The sequence below is a fragment of the Haliotis rubra genome, unplaced genomic scaffold (assembly GCF_003918875.1).
Source record: "Haliotis rubra isolate DU_JTF1 unplaced genomic scaffold, ASM391887v1 Scf825, whole genome shotgun sequence".
Classification (NCBI taxonomy): domain Eukaryota; kingdom Metazoa; phylum Mollusca; class Gastropoda; order Lepetellida; family Haliotidae; genus Haliotis; species Haliotis rubra.
In genome coordinates, this window is record NW_025767552.1 from 113,195 (window position 1) to 129,618 (window position 16,424).

Here is a 16,424-nt window from a genome sequence, read left to right on the forward strand (position 1 = left end):
AGATGTACAACTATGCTGCCGATCAGAAGGAGAAATTACTCGATGCCATTACACAGTGTTGTAAACTCCCCAAAAGTTCAGCCAGACAACTGGTCTGGTAACTCTCAAAAGTTACCAGACCAGTTGGAAAGTTGCCAGTCCAGACTTTTCTGGATTAAGTAAAAAATAAGAGTGCAAATAAGAGGATGGAACTGTTTAATGTCAGGTTATTGTCACAATAACACATGTTTTCAAATCTGTTTCAGTCAAGGCTTTAACAGTTTAGTCATCATATTCAAAGTCAGATTCGTCCAAATCTGAAAAAACAGAATTATAGTCTGAATCTGAAAGGGGTGCAGATTCAGAACTTCCCCCTGCACTAGGCAGTTCTTCAGCTTGAGGCACTTCAACTTCACTCAAATGATGCTCTAGAGTATTCAGTGAAACTGAATTCCTGACCCGCTTTGACTTAGGCAAAAACTCTGGCCTTCTATGATGATATTTGTTCCACTTATGTATAGAGTGTGTTGGGTCAAAGTCAACAACTGCCTTGGAGTGAAGTTGGATTGTCATCAAGAGTGTCATTGATGAGCTGCTGAGTTTGTTTCGGTATTGAGACTTGGTGAGCTTCATTTGTGAAAATCCTCTTTCGCATTCAGCACTGGAAGATGGTAGAGACAGAATCAAATCTATTACCTCCAGGATGTTAGGACACCTCTCTCTGTGAAGTTTGTTGATTGTGGCCCAATTCAAGTTAGCCTCATGGACCTGATCACTGAAAAATAATAATGCCCTAATAATGACTTTGTAATGTTAAATTCTAGACATTATACGAATATGAGCTCTCACCAGAGTGAGATAATTACAATCAGTAATTACATGGTATCTGGCTATCAGCATAGCTCAGACTAATTTCCTAAGCTTTTATACAAAGCCTGTTTCAGGGCTGTCCATTCTTCTTCAGCTGCAGCTAGGTCCACCCCTTTCCTCTCTAAGATGTCATGGAAGTGATCCAACAATTTCACGAGGCAATCATCACCAAAATCTGCAAACATGAATCACTTTAAAGATTTTATTAATCCTGAACTGAAGTCATTTGTGTCATCCATATAATACTGATTTCACTATTCTGCCTAATTACATCATGAAAAATCAGGTAATACTTTACAGTTTTCAATTATGGTAAAAACAAGTATATTTTTAAGTTATCCTATTCAACACATAACAAAGATACAAAAGTCAAAAGCAGATAATTATAATCTCAAATGGGAAAAAAGCTGAACATTTTAAGATGTTTCCACCATACAGGTTACAGAACATTTTTGGACATCATCTTTAATATTTACTAGTAATAAATTTAGTCAGACAATACGCCAAATTGGAATTAAGTAAAGGGATAAAGTACATTAAGTAAAGACAAGACATAGTTGAGACACCTCATTGGTACTAAGTTTGGAATATGTTCAATAACTATTAGAATTCATATCAGTACTGAACAACACGCACACACCCTTAGCATCTTCAGAGCTGGTAGGCCAAGAGTTAAGATCAGCCAACTTGGTTGCACTGAAAATACCCTTGTCAAGATGGGTTGTAGTCAAAAGGGCCGAAAGACAAAAGGGCCGAAAAAATGAGTCAAAAGGGCCGAGGCTAAAAGTCAAATAGGCCGAAATGAAAAGTCAAAAAGGCCGAAAAAAGGGCCGAAAATAAATAAAATTTAATAAATTACGTAGTAAAATAGTATGAAGGAGGTCACTCAGAATAAGATTTACTACAGATGTAGCAAACGTCCCTGTAAGGCAACTGTTGCCGAGACCAATTCAACAGGAGACAGAGTGCCAGGCAAACATAACCACAGCCACACAGCAGAGGCAGGCAAAATTGTTTCAGTCCAAGTAAGAGCTCAGGTGAGTAGTACTTTCTATTGATTGATTCCTAATTAGGATTAGTTAAATTGTCAATTGAACATCCTTAATTGTTAATTGGTAGATATTAACGAATTGAATTGATTCGTAATTGGATCAATCAACCTTGTTGTTATAGGTGAAGAGGACTGCAAGGCAAGACCTGTTTAAGTCTGCCAGGTCAATAGCTGAGGATATCACCAGCGATATGGTAGATCCAATACTGCCATTGGGAGCAGAGACAACCCTGAATATTTGGCTCGTATCGCCAACAGGTGTAGAGAAAAACTTCGGCCAAAGAATCCGAAAGATTTGGAATTGGAATTTGAAAGTCATACGAAGATGCTGCTCGTCCTACCCCGTCCACCCCAAGTCCGATGCATTATGATGGATTTCGAAGCTGCCACATGGAAGGTATTTGATCGACTCCTCCCCGATGTCAAGCTACGCGGCTGTGTTTTCCATCTTACACAAGCCATCTGGCGACATTGCCAGGAACACATTCATTCATTCGTATAAGCATAATATTCATATAGCCACATGTTTCAAAGTCATCTTCTGTTCCTATTCTTGTCTTGAGAGCGTCGTCACAGAAGCTGGTTGGTCTCTGTGACTACATGGAGCGACAGTGGATGAGTCACTCCATCTTCACAGTGGTCAGTTGGTCTGTATTCAACCAGTCAGTCCGCACCAATTATGAAATTGTGTAAATTATGAACGAATGAACTTGTGTAAATTGCCATAATGTTATTTTTGTTAATTATGTGACCTTGTGTTGATTAGATATATGTATTGCCATTACATGAAAACTTGGCTACATGCTTTAGTAATGTTATGCTGATATTATGCTATATGTGTCAATAAATAATGTAAAACCTTTCTAAACTTTTTTTCTATTCGTCCCATTTGACTTTCACCTCGGCCCTTTTGACTTTTTGTCACGGCCCTTTTGACTTTCACCTCGGCCCTTTTGACTTTTTCCATCGGCCCTTTTGACTAGGCACTTCTCGGCCCTTTTGTCCTTCGGCCCTTTTGACTAGTTCCCGTCAAGATCATCAAATCTTCTCTGAAGGCAGCTGACTAGACCTTTAATTACTCTGGCTGACTGTGCATCATGTTCAGATGTATTTCCTGTCAAACTTTCACCTTCAAACGTGTCTGAGGAAGCAATTTTCTCAGTTCAAATCCATCTCTGAAATGCCACCACCATATTCTTAGAGCTCCTTGACAGAAGAACACAACAGGAAACAGACAGAGAATACAAGCAGGGTGTAGGATTAGAATAGATTTGAGATGCTGGTGTTTGAATGAACTAGATATTACTAATTATATGCATTCATATGGTCAGTACACAAAAGCAGAGACTGTGTTTACAGAAAAGATAAGCATTAGCAGGGAAAGGATTGCAAAGCCAGGTCACTACAAACATACAAGTTAAAAGATTATATTTGGTCACTTGACATGCACACCTTTCCCCAGCTTGTTCAGGTTGATAAGTGTAGTTTCAAGCTGTCTATGGACCTGGAAGACACATCCTTCTTGTCCTGGAGTTGCTTGGAAAGGCGAGCCAAAACACTGAGCACATCTACAAGGAAGTGGGCAAAGAAGATAATACTCTTTGTCTTCAACTTTTTGATGAAGTTCATCGCCTTAGACTGAGCTGCTGACTGGGAACGTATCTGAGCAACCTGAAACAGACATAAATATTTAAGTAAACTATCAGAGTACTACTGTCGTACTATAAATAAGTCTGATATTAGTATCATGATGATGTTTACAAAAAGGAACATTACTGTGAATGTGATACAACGCAAGTAAAGAACAGACATTGTACTAACTTTCTTTGCTCAAACATTTTTCAACAGATATCAACCAAGAATGTTCAGTTTAGTGTACACATATATCTCAATGTATTCACAAAAAACACACTCTGACAATTGTAATTATATATCATGTGTACTATCTGATTATTAGTATATTATTATCTATTACTTATGTGTACTATCAAGGTTGCTATAACTGTAAGTTACTATCACAAGAGCCTTAATTGTTAAACTTTTATATGTATAAATTTACCTTGCTCAAATGAAAACCCAGGGCTCTGTATCCTTTCAGCATGTTCTTGACCGCTAGTAGCATATGGCCCACCCACCTCGTACCCCCAACTCGAGTAGGCATGGAGAACTGCAGTTTCAAAGTCTCAAAGACTGATTTTAGTTCCGACTTCTGTTTAGCACTTTTGTAGAATTTGAAGATATCATCCTGAAGTTCAACAACCTTAGAAAACAGGGGAACATTTTTCATAGCATCTTTCAAGCCCAGTTCAACACGGTGTGCCATGCACTGAATCATCAAAAAAGACGGATTGATCCTGCCTTGAAATAATGCAATGACACCATTCAGTTTACCAGTATTTACTGATGCTCCATCTCCAGCAAAGCCGACACGTTTTTCCTGTATCTCCTCAGTTGAGAGTTTGTTGAAATGCAAAGATTCCATTATTGCCGAGTAAATTCCACTAACATTGGCACATTCAGTCTCCATCATCCCTAGGAAATAACAGTGACATGCTCCTTGTCTGGCAAAGTGGACATACACCACCTCGTTCTCAACACCCGAGACATCTGTTGATCCCTTAGACATGATGGTACAGTAATTCGTCTGAGCCAACTCATCTTCAATTTTCTGGCGCTCAACCTCAGCTATTTAAATCATGAACTCCTTGCATGATGTACGGTTTCTGTATGTAGGTCCTAGATCCACACCCAGCTTCCCTTCCAAACAACACATCCACTCATCATCCGAAATGGGCCTTGAATTTTTAGCAATGCTATGTGCAACTCTGAAAAGTTTGGAGAATGGGCATTTACAAGTAATGCCCATAAGAAAGTATATGTTTGGAGAATGGATATTTAGACGTTATACACATAAGAAAGTATATGTTTAGAGAATGGACATTTAGAAGTAGTACACATCAGAAAGTATATGTTTGGAGAATGGGCATTTAGAAGTTATACATATATGAAAGTATATGTTTAGAGAATGGACATTTAGAAGTAATACCCATAAGAAAGTATATGTTTGGAGAATGGGCATTTAGAAGTAGTACACATCAGAAAGTATATGTTTTGAGAATGGGCATTTAGAAGTTATACACATAAAAAGTATATGTTTGGAGAATGGGCATGTAGAAGTTATACACATCAGAAAGTATATGTTTGGTGAATGGACATTTAGAAGTAATACACATCAGAAAGTATATGTTTGGAGAATGGGCATTTTAAAAGTTATTCACATAAGAAAGTATATGTTTGGAGAATGGGCACTTAGAAGTTATACACATAAGAAAGTATATGTTTGGAGAATGGGCATTTAGAAGTAATACACATCAGAAAGTATATGTTTGGTGAATGGACATTTAGAAGTAATACACATCAGAAAGTATATGTTTGGAGAATGGGCATTTTAGAAGTAATTCACATAAGAAAGTATATGTTTGGAGAATGGGCATTTAGAAGTTATACACATCAGAAAGTATATGTTTAGAGAATGGACATTTAGAAGTAGTACACATCAGAAAGTATATGTTTGGAGAATGGGCATTTAGAAGTAATTCACATAAGAAAGTATATGTTTAGAGAATGGACATTTAGAAGTAGTACACATCAGAAAGTATATGTTTAGAGAATGGACATTTAGAAGTAGTACACATCAGAAAGTATATGTTTAGAGAATGGACATTTAGAAGTAATTCACATAAGAAAGTATATGTTTGGAGAATGGGCATTTAGAAGTAATACAAATAAGAAAGTATATGTTTGGTGAATGGACATTTAGAAGTAATACACATCAGAAAGTATATGTTTTGAGAATGGATATTTAGAAGTTATACACATAAGAAAGTATATGTTTTGAGAATGGACAGTTAGAAGTAGTACACATCAGAAAGTATATGTTTAGAGAATGGGCATTTAGAAGTAATTCACATAAGAAAGTATATGTTTGGAGAATGGGCATTTAGAAGTAATTCACATAAGAAAGTATATGTTTGGTGAATGGACATTTAGAAGTTATACACATCAGAAAGTATATGTTTGGAGAATGGATATTTAGAAGTTATACACATAAGAAAGTATATGTTTAGAGAATGGACACTTAGAAGTAGTACACATCAGAAAGTATATGTTTGGAGAATGGGCATTTAGAAGTTATACATATAAGAAAGTATATGTTTAGAGAATGGACATTTAGAAGTAATACCCATAAGAAAGTATATGTTTGGAGAATGGGTATTTAGAAGTAATACACATCAGAAAGTATATGTTTTGAGAATGGGCATTTAGAAGTTATACACATAAGAAAGTACATGTTTGGAGAATGAATGCTACGATGCCTAGAGGAAATATGAAAACCAAGTAAAGTAACACAGAGAGTCAACAGTTAATTAGCGCTTATTGGTGATGAACAATTGACAAAAAGATGCTATAATGAAATGATCATAGACACAAAACAATTGTTCAAACTGTTTTGCAGGAACACATTGGTTTTGGGAGATCCTCAGTCAGCTGGCAGCAAGAAAGGCCGAGAACATGAGAGACACCTGGAAGGGGGACCTGATGATAGAGTGTTCCCCTAAGTCAGCGTTAGACGCTGCGCCCTCCCCTAGGGTTCTCAACACACATGTCCAGTTTGATCAACTGCCCACACAGATAGCAGAGAAGGCATGCAAAATTGTACACGTGATGAGGAACCCAAAAGACGTGTCTGTGTCGTTTTACAACCATCACAAAGCGTTAAAGGACATGTATAACTACCACGGGGAATGGAAGGACTACCACCAGATGTTTCTGGATGGGCTGGGTATGTATACCAAATAAATAGTATTTGCTCAATATCTATGTTCTTAGAGTCTTCAAATTCTGCCAAATGTTATCTAAGAACCATGTTACTCTACGTGTCATTTGTAGCTATTGCTATTATTTACATATGCAAACAAATCTAGTAAAGAGGGTGCGGTTGACCCTGGCACTGTCAGGTTTGTGAGGTTTATCACCATCCCAAGTGCCCATGCCGTCTCTGCACACAGCCTGATAGCGACTTTTCCCAAGAAGCGTTCCCCGGACAATGTGGAGATTCCCCAACACGGCAGCCTTCTGAAATACCCAGAGTGTCAGAAGGGGTGTGCTTCTGATAGAGTACCAGTGCAATTCTTGATCTCTCTGCGTCAATGTCTCATATTAAGACATAGTATGCAGTAGAGAGGGCTTGAGTGGTCATGTAAGGCCCTTCTACAGGTCAGGTAGCCTTGTCCCCCTCTACATGCAGGACAGACAGTGAATGGGATTTCTTCCAGGATTTGAAGCCATCTCGACCCAACAAAGACCTTTCCGGAGAATATGTAGACACGTATGTACAAATTGGAATATCTTAAGAACCGTTGACTAGATTCTTATCATACTTGGTACCTACGTTCATCACAGTATGCGAAAGGTCCCCGTCAGGTTTGGTGACCTTTACCTTCATTTCAAGGTCACAAGGGTACTTTTACGTTTTACCCTTGTCAGCGAGATATCTCAAGATCCTGTCACTGGATTTTCTTCATATTTGACACCAAGCAGATTCATCTAGGGAAGGCGCAGGGCCCAGCCGATTTTGGTGACCTTCACATAATATTCAAGGTCACAGCGACACTTTGAAGATTTCAGCATGTTAAGATTGTCAGCAAGATATCTCAAGAACAGTTCACTGGATTTTCTTCATAGACTTTCAAGACTCCTTTTGAATGTTGTTTGATAAGCAATTTCTTTATTACTATTTTTTGCATATTCCAATACACCATGACATTCATGTCAAGGTCAAAGTGAGTCTTGAAAATATTTGTGTGTTTGAACAGATACAGAGCATGATATCAACAGAGGTTGACTGGTAATGTTTTTGATGACATTTAACTTCATCTTAAACTACGACCTTCACTTTCATTACATTTTAGGTTTGATTTGATAATTTGCGGAGGGGGATTATGTCACCTTAGTGACAACTGCATGTTTTCTTAAGTCTACATTCGTATTCTGCCTGAATCTTAATTTTCGCCTTTATACTGGCATTCTGGAGTTTGTCTCTAACCTGCACTCCTAATTACTTCTCCCCCAAGCAAACTGACTGATCCTCCATTTTCTATCTTGCCACGTTTCAAATGAAGGATGTTGCATTTCTAATGTAAATGGGGTCAGAGGTCAGCACCTACCACTACGAATTCATCTCAAGTTTAGTTGACCAGCAATTCGTTAAAAACTTGAGTAAAACATGCAATCGATCAGGGAGGTCAATACGTGCGTGAGGTACAGAATCATACACGAGTCTGACATACATTCAGCACATAGGAAGGTTACAGTGGTAGGTCAATGTTTAGAACCAACAATCCTTGCAACCTTTCTGGCCCCGTTCTGCACCATGTCAATATCATCGGAGGAACAGTAGGGTACCACAAGATCTGTACATATTTTGTATGGAGTATTCAGACACGTAATTGTGTGGAAGTTTTGGGGATCAGTCAAATCACCTTCTTTGGGAGAAGTATTGTTTGACCTTAGCAGAACCAAGGGCGAACATCCCTAAATCCACGAGTGAACTGAAACAGTGAAGTAACAGTGTTTGGAGACAAGAGAGGTTTCCATTAACGATTTCGAATACCATCAGACCCTGGCGCCGCATCAGATTTGTACCTTTTTATAGCATATTTTTAAAGCAATCAGTATGTGATGAACACACAAATGGCAACCGCATTTACCCATGTACATCATTTTTGTTGGGTGATCTTGTAAGGTCCTACAACAGGTCGTGTAGCCTTGTCCTTCTCCATGCAGGACAGGCAGCGAATGAGACTTCTCCCAGGGAGCACTGTAATCTCGAACCCACCAATACCGTTCCAGAGAATATGTAGACATCATGTATCTTCCGTTAACTGGGGTTCCTCGACACCAGTAAAGCGTTTGGCATCTTGTATATTGCAGTGGACCGGGGCCCATATCTGGACAACTATGAAAAAACTAATGTCTTGTTTATTTTGTTAAATGTGGGCTTCACGTTCGAATTTTTTATAACATTCGACGTCTTGTATATTTCAGTTGACTGGGGTTCCTGGTTTGACAACACTATCACCTTCATAAGAGCAAAGCAAGACAATCCTCAACTTCCAATAAAGCTTATGTATTATGAAGACATGAAACTGGTATGTATTCACGAGCTTTGTTCCAGTGCTTGTGAGGAAAGCCCCAAGTTTACTACTTTGGTAACATTCACTCGTGAGCACGGGAACTCACCTTAACGCAAGATCCGAGATCCTGATTCACATAATGAATGCAAAATTCAAGAAACGACAGACATGTTCTCAGAGCGTTTTGTAAACAGGTCCAGTTGATGAAGATAGTCATAGAGTTTCACTTCATAAGGGCTGGGAGGCCTAACAAAACACATGGTTAATTCACATCAATTCCAACATGCGTGAACAATGCGTGACCTTCTTGGTTAAAATGTTTTGGTGAAGAGAACAATTTACTCGTGTATCCATTGTGTACAAATGCTGGTCGTCCACTGAACTAACATGAAAACCCTTATTAAAGGATTGCACAATAGCTGCCTTCACCCCACAGAAATACGATACTAACAATGAATCTTATACGGTACACCTGCATGGTAACATAACCTATTTTCTCTGCATGACTTAAAACGTCTCTTTGACCCTTACAAAGTTACAGCGAGCACGGCACAGGAACACCAGCCATACAGTTGAATGATACATGCCAACGCTGACATTGTGCAGGTTTGGGGGGGACTTCGGGATGACATTTGAGCACCCTGTTGTTACAGTAATTGACGAGACCTTCCTCTGTATGAAACAAACACCTAATGATTCATTCCCGGCATTATCTGCACACTACTCAAAGAACATTTACTCATTTGGGCTAACTATAGCGTTCATCTGATGTTTGTGAGGACCTACTCAATGTATGGTTCTAGACACTTGTAAAGTTATGGTCACTTGCTTGTGTCAGAATATTTTCAGTTGTCGGTGTGAGGTTATAGTCTCTTGCTTGTATTACAGTTACAGTCACTGCAATGTGTAAAGTTATAGTCAAATGGACAGTTATAGTAAAATGTTGGTGGACGGTTTAGTCAAATGTCAGTGGACGGTTGTAGTCAAATGTTTGTGGAAGGTTATAGTCAAATGTTGGTGGAAGGTTATAGTCAAATGTCAGTGGAAGGTTATAGTCAAATGTTTGTGGAAGGTTATAGTCAAATGTTGGTGGAAGGTTATAGTCAAATGTTGGTGGAAGGTTAGAGTCAAATGTTGGTGGAAGGTTATAGTCAAATGTTGGTGGAAGGTTATAGTCAAATGTTGGTGGAAGGTTATAGTCAAATGTCGGTGGAAGGTTTTGGTCAAATGTAGTAAGACGGCTATAGTCGAATGTCAGTGGAAGGTTATGGTGAAATGTCGGTGGAAGGTTATGGTCAAATGTCAGTGGAAGGTTATAGTCAAATGTCGGTGGAAAGTTATAGTCAAATGTCGGTCGAAGGTTTTGGTCAAATGTCAGTGGAAGGTTATAGTCAAATGTTGGTGGAAGGTTATAGTCAAATGTCAGTGGAAGGTTATAGTCAAATGTCAGTGGAAGGTTATAGTCAAATGTTGGTGGAAGGTTATAGTCAAATGTAGGTGGAAGGTTATAGTCAAATGTTGGTGGAAGGTTATAGTCAAATGTTGGTGGAAGGTTATGGTCAAATGTCAGTGGAATGTTATAGTCAAATGTCAGTGGAAGGTTATGGTCAAATGTTGGTGGAAGGTTATAGTCAGATGTCAGTGGAAGGTTATAGTCAGATGTTGGTGGAAGGTTATGGTCAAATTTTGGTGGATGGTTATAGTCAAATTTTGGTGGAAGGTTATAGTCAAATAATCAGTGAAAGGTTATAGTCAATTGTCAGTGGAAGCTTATAGTCAGATGTCAGTGGAAGGTTATAGTCAGATGTAGGTGGAAGGTTATAGTCAAATGTCAGTGGAAGGTTATAGTCAGATGTCGGTGGAAGGTTATGGTCAAATGTAGTAGGACGGCTATAGTCAAATGTCAGTGGAAGGTTATAGTCAAATGTCGGTGGAAGGTTATAGTCAAATGTCAGTGGAAGGTTATAGTCAAATGTCAGTGGAAAGTTATAGTCAAATGTCAGTGGAAGGTTATAGTCAAATGTCAGTGGAAGGTTATAGTCAAATGTTGGTGGAAGGTTATAGTCAAATGCCAGTGGAAAGTTATAGTCAAATGTCAGTGGAAGGTTATGGTCAAATGTCGGTGGAAGGTTATAGTCAAATGTTGGTGGAGGGTTATAGGCAAATGTCAGTGGAAAGTTATAGTCAAATGTCAGTGGAAGGTTATGGTCAAATGTCAGTGAAAGGTTATAGTCAAATGTAGGTTGAAGGTTATAGTCAAATGTTGGTGGAAGGTTTTGGTCAAATGTAGTAGGACGGCTATAGTCAAATGTTGGTGGAAGGTTATAGTCAAATGTCAGTGGAAGGTTATAGTCAAATGTTGGTTGAAGGTTATAGTCAAATGTTGGTGGAAGGTTATAGTCAAATTATCAGTGGAAGGTTATAGTCAAATGTCGGTGGAAGGTTATAGTCAGATGTCGGTGGAAGGTTACAGTCAGATGTTGGTGGAAGGTTATAGTCAAATAATCAGTGGAAGGTTATAGTCAAATGTCAGTAGAAGGTTATAGTCAGATGTAGGTGGAAGGTTATAGTCAAATGTCAGTGGAAGGTTATAGTCAAATGTTGGTGGAAGGTTATAGTCTTATGTTGGTGGAAGGTTATAGTCAAATGTCAGTGGAAAGTTATAGTCAAATGTCAGTGGAAGGTTATGGTCAAATGTTGGTGGAAGGTTATAGTCAAATGTCGGTGGAAGGTTATAGTCAAATGTCAGTGGAAGGTTATAGTCAAATGTTGGTGGAAGGTTATGGTCAAATGTTGGTGGAAGGTTATGGTCAAATGTTGGTGGAAGGTTATAGTCAAATGTCAGTGGAAGGTTATGGTCAAATGTCGGTGGAAGGTTATAGTCAAATTTCAGTGGAAGGTTATAGTCAAATGTCGGTGGAAGATTATTGTCAAATGTTGGTGGAAGATTATAGTCAGATGTTGATGGAAGGTCATAGTCAAATGTTGGTGGACAGTTATAGTTAAATGTAGATGGACGGCTATAGTCAAATGTCAGTGGACGGTTATAGTCAAATGTAGGTGGACAGTTAATGTCAAATGTTGGTGGAAGGTTATAGTCAAATGTTGGTGGAAGGTTATAGTCAAATGTTGGTGGACGGTTACAGTCACTCGACTGTGTGAGGTTATAGTAACTACTTGTTGAAAGAGTATAGTATGTGTAACTACTTAGTGAAAGATTACAGTAACTAATATTTGTCTTTCTTTTGAAATTTCCATCTCAGACAATTCAGACAGGCAACATGCTCTGTCACGAACAATGCCACGGCAAATGTTCAAGGTTTTATGCACGGACAACTTCGATGTTGTCTCCGCGAAAACTTAATAAGCAGTGATCCACCATAAACACGTGTCACGTACTTCACTTCTGGAAAAGTCGAGTGGGTTGTGTTTAATTGGTTCAAAATATTTATCTGCAGCTTTGATGACAACAAATCGAGACCATGAATCCAGTTCAGGAGACACATTTATATTCTGTGCAGTTTCATTCTACGTTTTCGTTTTGACCAGTTTAAACCAGGATTTTGTTGAGACTTTGTGAATAAAACACACCATGGAGTGCCAAAATGAGCGATGTTTATTAGGATCAGATATCCACTATGTAAACACCAGGGATGGTATACATCTGCAAGTATGACGCGAAAAGCCGCATTAGTTTACCAAATTAAGTGTCTGGCAGGTTTGGGCCATAACCAGAAATTGGAGACTTACAGATTTCGGAGGTCAACATCACCAAATTATCCCATGAGTTACCACCTTCTGGCATAAGACTCTTGGCATATTTCATTTTGAAAACATAAATATTTTGGCCATGTCCAATCAAAACATATTCTATATTCAAATAATTTATGTGCATATTTTATGCACAGGGCTTGGCGTGACCAGCCGATTGACCGATCCCCGGTCGCGTCATACCAAAAGACATTAAAATATGGTACTTGTTGGTCTCAGTCTGGCACTCGGCATTAATGGGCACAACAAGGACTGGTCGGCTCGGAGTCAGTATAATGTGTCTGAGTGGGGTATTCATGCTTCACTGCGGCATGGTATCTCAATGAGGTAGCACTATAAAACCAGCTTAAGTCTGGGCTAGTACAAGCAGCTGCACGTACACATACACACGCATGCACGTCGTCATATGAGCGAAATATTCTCAAGCACGACGTAAAACCCAATTTCACCTCACCTCACCTCTTCCACCGACACATGCGCGCAACCCACGGCAAACAGGTTACCCAGTTTGGTCCCCTTTTACGACCAACAATATGGTGCTGAGGACCTTTTCTGCCCCCGGTCTACACGAGTGCATGTACATTATAGACCCTGCTCTGTATAATCATATAAACAGTGGTCGTGAAAGGATATTGTGGCTGTAACGTTATTGTGTCGGAATAAATCTATTGTCAGTGCAAGATGTAGTCACTTGTCCGTCTAAGGCTACAGTAGTAGTATCTTCTACATTCACTTCTCAGTGTACGATTGTAGTCATTTGTTATTGAAAGGTAATAGTCACTTGCCATTGTAAGGCTATAGTAATTTCTCAGTACAAGGCTATGAGCACGTTTGAGTGTAAGGTTCATGTAACTTGTAAGGTCATAGTCATTTGACAATGTAGAGCAATAGTTGCCTTTAGAGAAGACTTGATCGCCTGATGCCACATCATCCAACCTCCAGAATCATGACATTATCTGATCCAGGTTCAAATATTAGAAAGGCATATATCCTGTGTGAAGAATAAGTGTTACACATTCATGTGCTAAATTCTGTAATTAATAGTTTCTGTGTGTGATGCTCATTCATGTACATTTATGGTGCGTGTACAGGACCCGGTCGCTGGCGTGCAGGAGTTGGCTGACTTCATTGGTGTGGAGGTGGATGAGGAACTTATCCAAGGCATCTGCGATAAATGTGGCTTTGAAAATATGAAAACCGTTGCCTTGGAAGTTGGTAAAGGACTGATACAAGACGGAGTGCCGCAGGTATTCAGAAAAGGTGAGATGCAGGTACATGTCAGTGTGTGGTTGATATGTCATGCATTTAAATATATCCTTGTTGGATACTTGTCTTTGTAGGAATTTATTAACATGAAAAAAACAAAATATGAATCATAATATGAATGAAATTGTGACATGGACTAAAACCCATTTGTCAGTAGACTGTAACACCTCGGCCCAATCATATACACTCATGTCCACTCATATCCAATCACATCCACTCATGTCCACGCAGCTTTTTCCGCGTGATACCTCAGGCAGCAATGGAGCAGTGTCTTAAATTGACTGTAAACCACATCCTGCCTCGTATGGTTGTTATCAGTCTGTCCTCAACAGGTTATTCTGTTCTTAGATCCGTGAAGGTCCGGATTAGAATTGATCTTCAGTAACCCATGTTTGTCGTATGGTTGTTATCAGTCTGTCCTTAACAGGTTATTCTGTTCTTAGACCCGTGAAGGTCCAGGTTAGAATTGATCTTCAGTAACCCATGCTTGTTTTATGGTTGTTATCAGTCTGTCCTTAACAGGTTATTCTGTTCTTAGACCCGTGAAGGTCCGGGTTAGAATTGATCTTCAGTAATCCATGCTTGTTGTATGGCTGTTATCAGTCTGTCCTCAACAGGTTATTCTGTTCTTAGACCCTTGAAGGTCCGGGTTAGAATTGATCTTCAGTAACCTATGCTTGTCGTATGGTTGTTATCAGTCTGTCCTCAACAGGTAATTCTGTTCTTAGACCCGTGAAGGTCCGGGTTAGAATTGATCTTCAGTAATCCATGCTTGTCGTATGGTTGTTATCAGTCTGTCCTCAACAGGTTATTCTGTTCTTAGATCCGTGAAGGTCCGGGTTAGAATTGATCTTCAGTAACCCATGCTTGTTGTATGGCTGTTATCAGTCTGTCCTCAACAGGTTATTCTGTTCTTAGATCCGTGAAGGTCCGGGTTAGAATTGATCTTCAGTAACCCATGCTTGTCGTAAGAGGCGACAAGTGGGATCGGGTTGTCAGGCACGCTGACTTGGTTGACACATGTCATCGGTTCCCAATTGCACTGATCGATGCTCATGCTGTTGATCACTGGATTGTCTGGTCCAGACTCGATTACTTACAGACCGCCGCCATTTAGCTGGAATATTGCTGAATGCGGCGTAAAACTAAACGGACACAAGTTGACATGTTAGGTAAGCTCCACTGCCACCTGTTGATGAAACTGGACCTAATATCCTATGCGAGGCCCTATGGGCATGAAACGAGGCGACTGGTTTACACTGACTACAGACAAACTGGAAATGTTGTCTCTTTATTTCCTCGCCGCCTTGGAAGTATTAAATTTACATCACCTTATCTGAGATGACGCCAGGTGATGCACTTTTTACAATTGCATCAGCTATATGAAGCCCACGAACAGCTGTGTGGCGTTAACAATCCAAAGAAACTCGGAACGGGCTGGGCATGTCCATGTGGTGCAGCAAATGTGATAATGATTGAAGATGTATGAGGTAGCTATGGAAAATGTATAACCCACTAGGTTCTGGTCACAGACATATGGTTGTGTTTTGTTCTTCTCCTATAATCAGGTGGTGTTGGGGACTGGAAGAACTGGTACACGGTGGCACAGAACGAGGAATTTGACAAGGTCTACTCTGAGAAGATGACAGGATATGATCTCCCACTTAAATATTCGATTTGATGAATTCACACTGAATGTCCAAATCTCTCCAGAGTGAAACACCAGTTATAAAGACTGCATCACTTCTAATGAAACCTTCTCGATTAATCAGATTTCTGTATTATGGAATGTTGTGCCAGAATGTGTATTGCTTTAGTTCAGAGATTTTGTTGGAAGACATTGTGACAGTCGATGTCGAACTGGGGGTGTTCATTGTGCTTTCAAGATTGAAACTATTTTAGACTATTTTGGGGAGACACTATTCGTGTATATGAAGAATTTTGACTCAGTATTTTAAAAATCTAATTTTGGAAATAATATATAATGGGTATCTACCACAATCACCGTAAACCATACGTTTTGGTGTAGAGCATCGAACACAGAGGAATATGTTACATGCTAATATGTAAACCTCCCAACAGTAATACCACTGAAATCATTATATTTCAGAGCCGTTTAATAATAATAATAATTGGTTGTATCTTGGTATCAAAGAGCTTAAAGAACATATTAGGTGACATGGTTCAAACATTCTAGACATTACAGCTTTATTAAAGCATTTATTTGCATGCAATGATAAATGTTGGGTACAATTTTTCAAGTTCACTATGTGTCAAAAAACAGAATCCTA

The 16,424-nt window shown here is 39.2% G+C and overlaps 1 protein-coding gene and 1 long non-coding RNA gene across 2 annotated transcripts; one reads left to right on the forward strand and one right to left on the reverse strand.

The window, feature by feature from the left end:
• Positions 1 to 178: 178 nt before the first annotated feature.
• On the reverse strand, positions 179 to 4,132 carry LOC124262177. The gene is made up of 3 exons (XR_006894516.1): positions 3,960 to 4,132; positions 3,353 to 3,571; positions 179 to 1,024 (listed from the first exon to the last, which is right to left on the reverse strand). It is a non-coding gene; the product is annotated as an uncharacterized LOC124262177 (long non-coding RNA).
• Positions 4,133 to 5,800: 1,668 nt separating this feature from the next.
• On the forward strand, positions 5,801 to 15,814 carry LOC124262172 (sulfotransferase 1C2-like). Its single transcript, XM_046696628.1, has 5 exons — positions 5,801 to 5,807; positions 6,417 to 6,743; positions 9,008 to 9,111; positions 13,959 to 14,127; positions 15,702 to 15,814. The coding sequence occupies exons 1-5, from the start codon at positions 5,801 to 5,803 to the stop codon at positions 15,812 to 15,814; spliced, it is 720 nt and encodes a 239-aa protein (XP_046552584.1).
• The last annotated feature ends 610 nt before the right edge of the window (positions 15,815 to 16,424 follow it).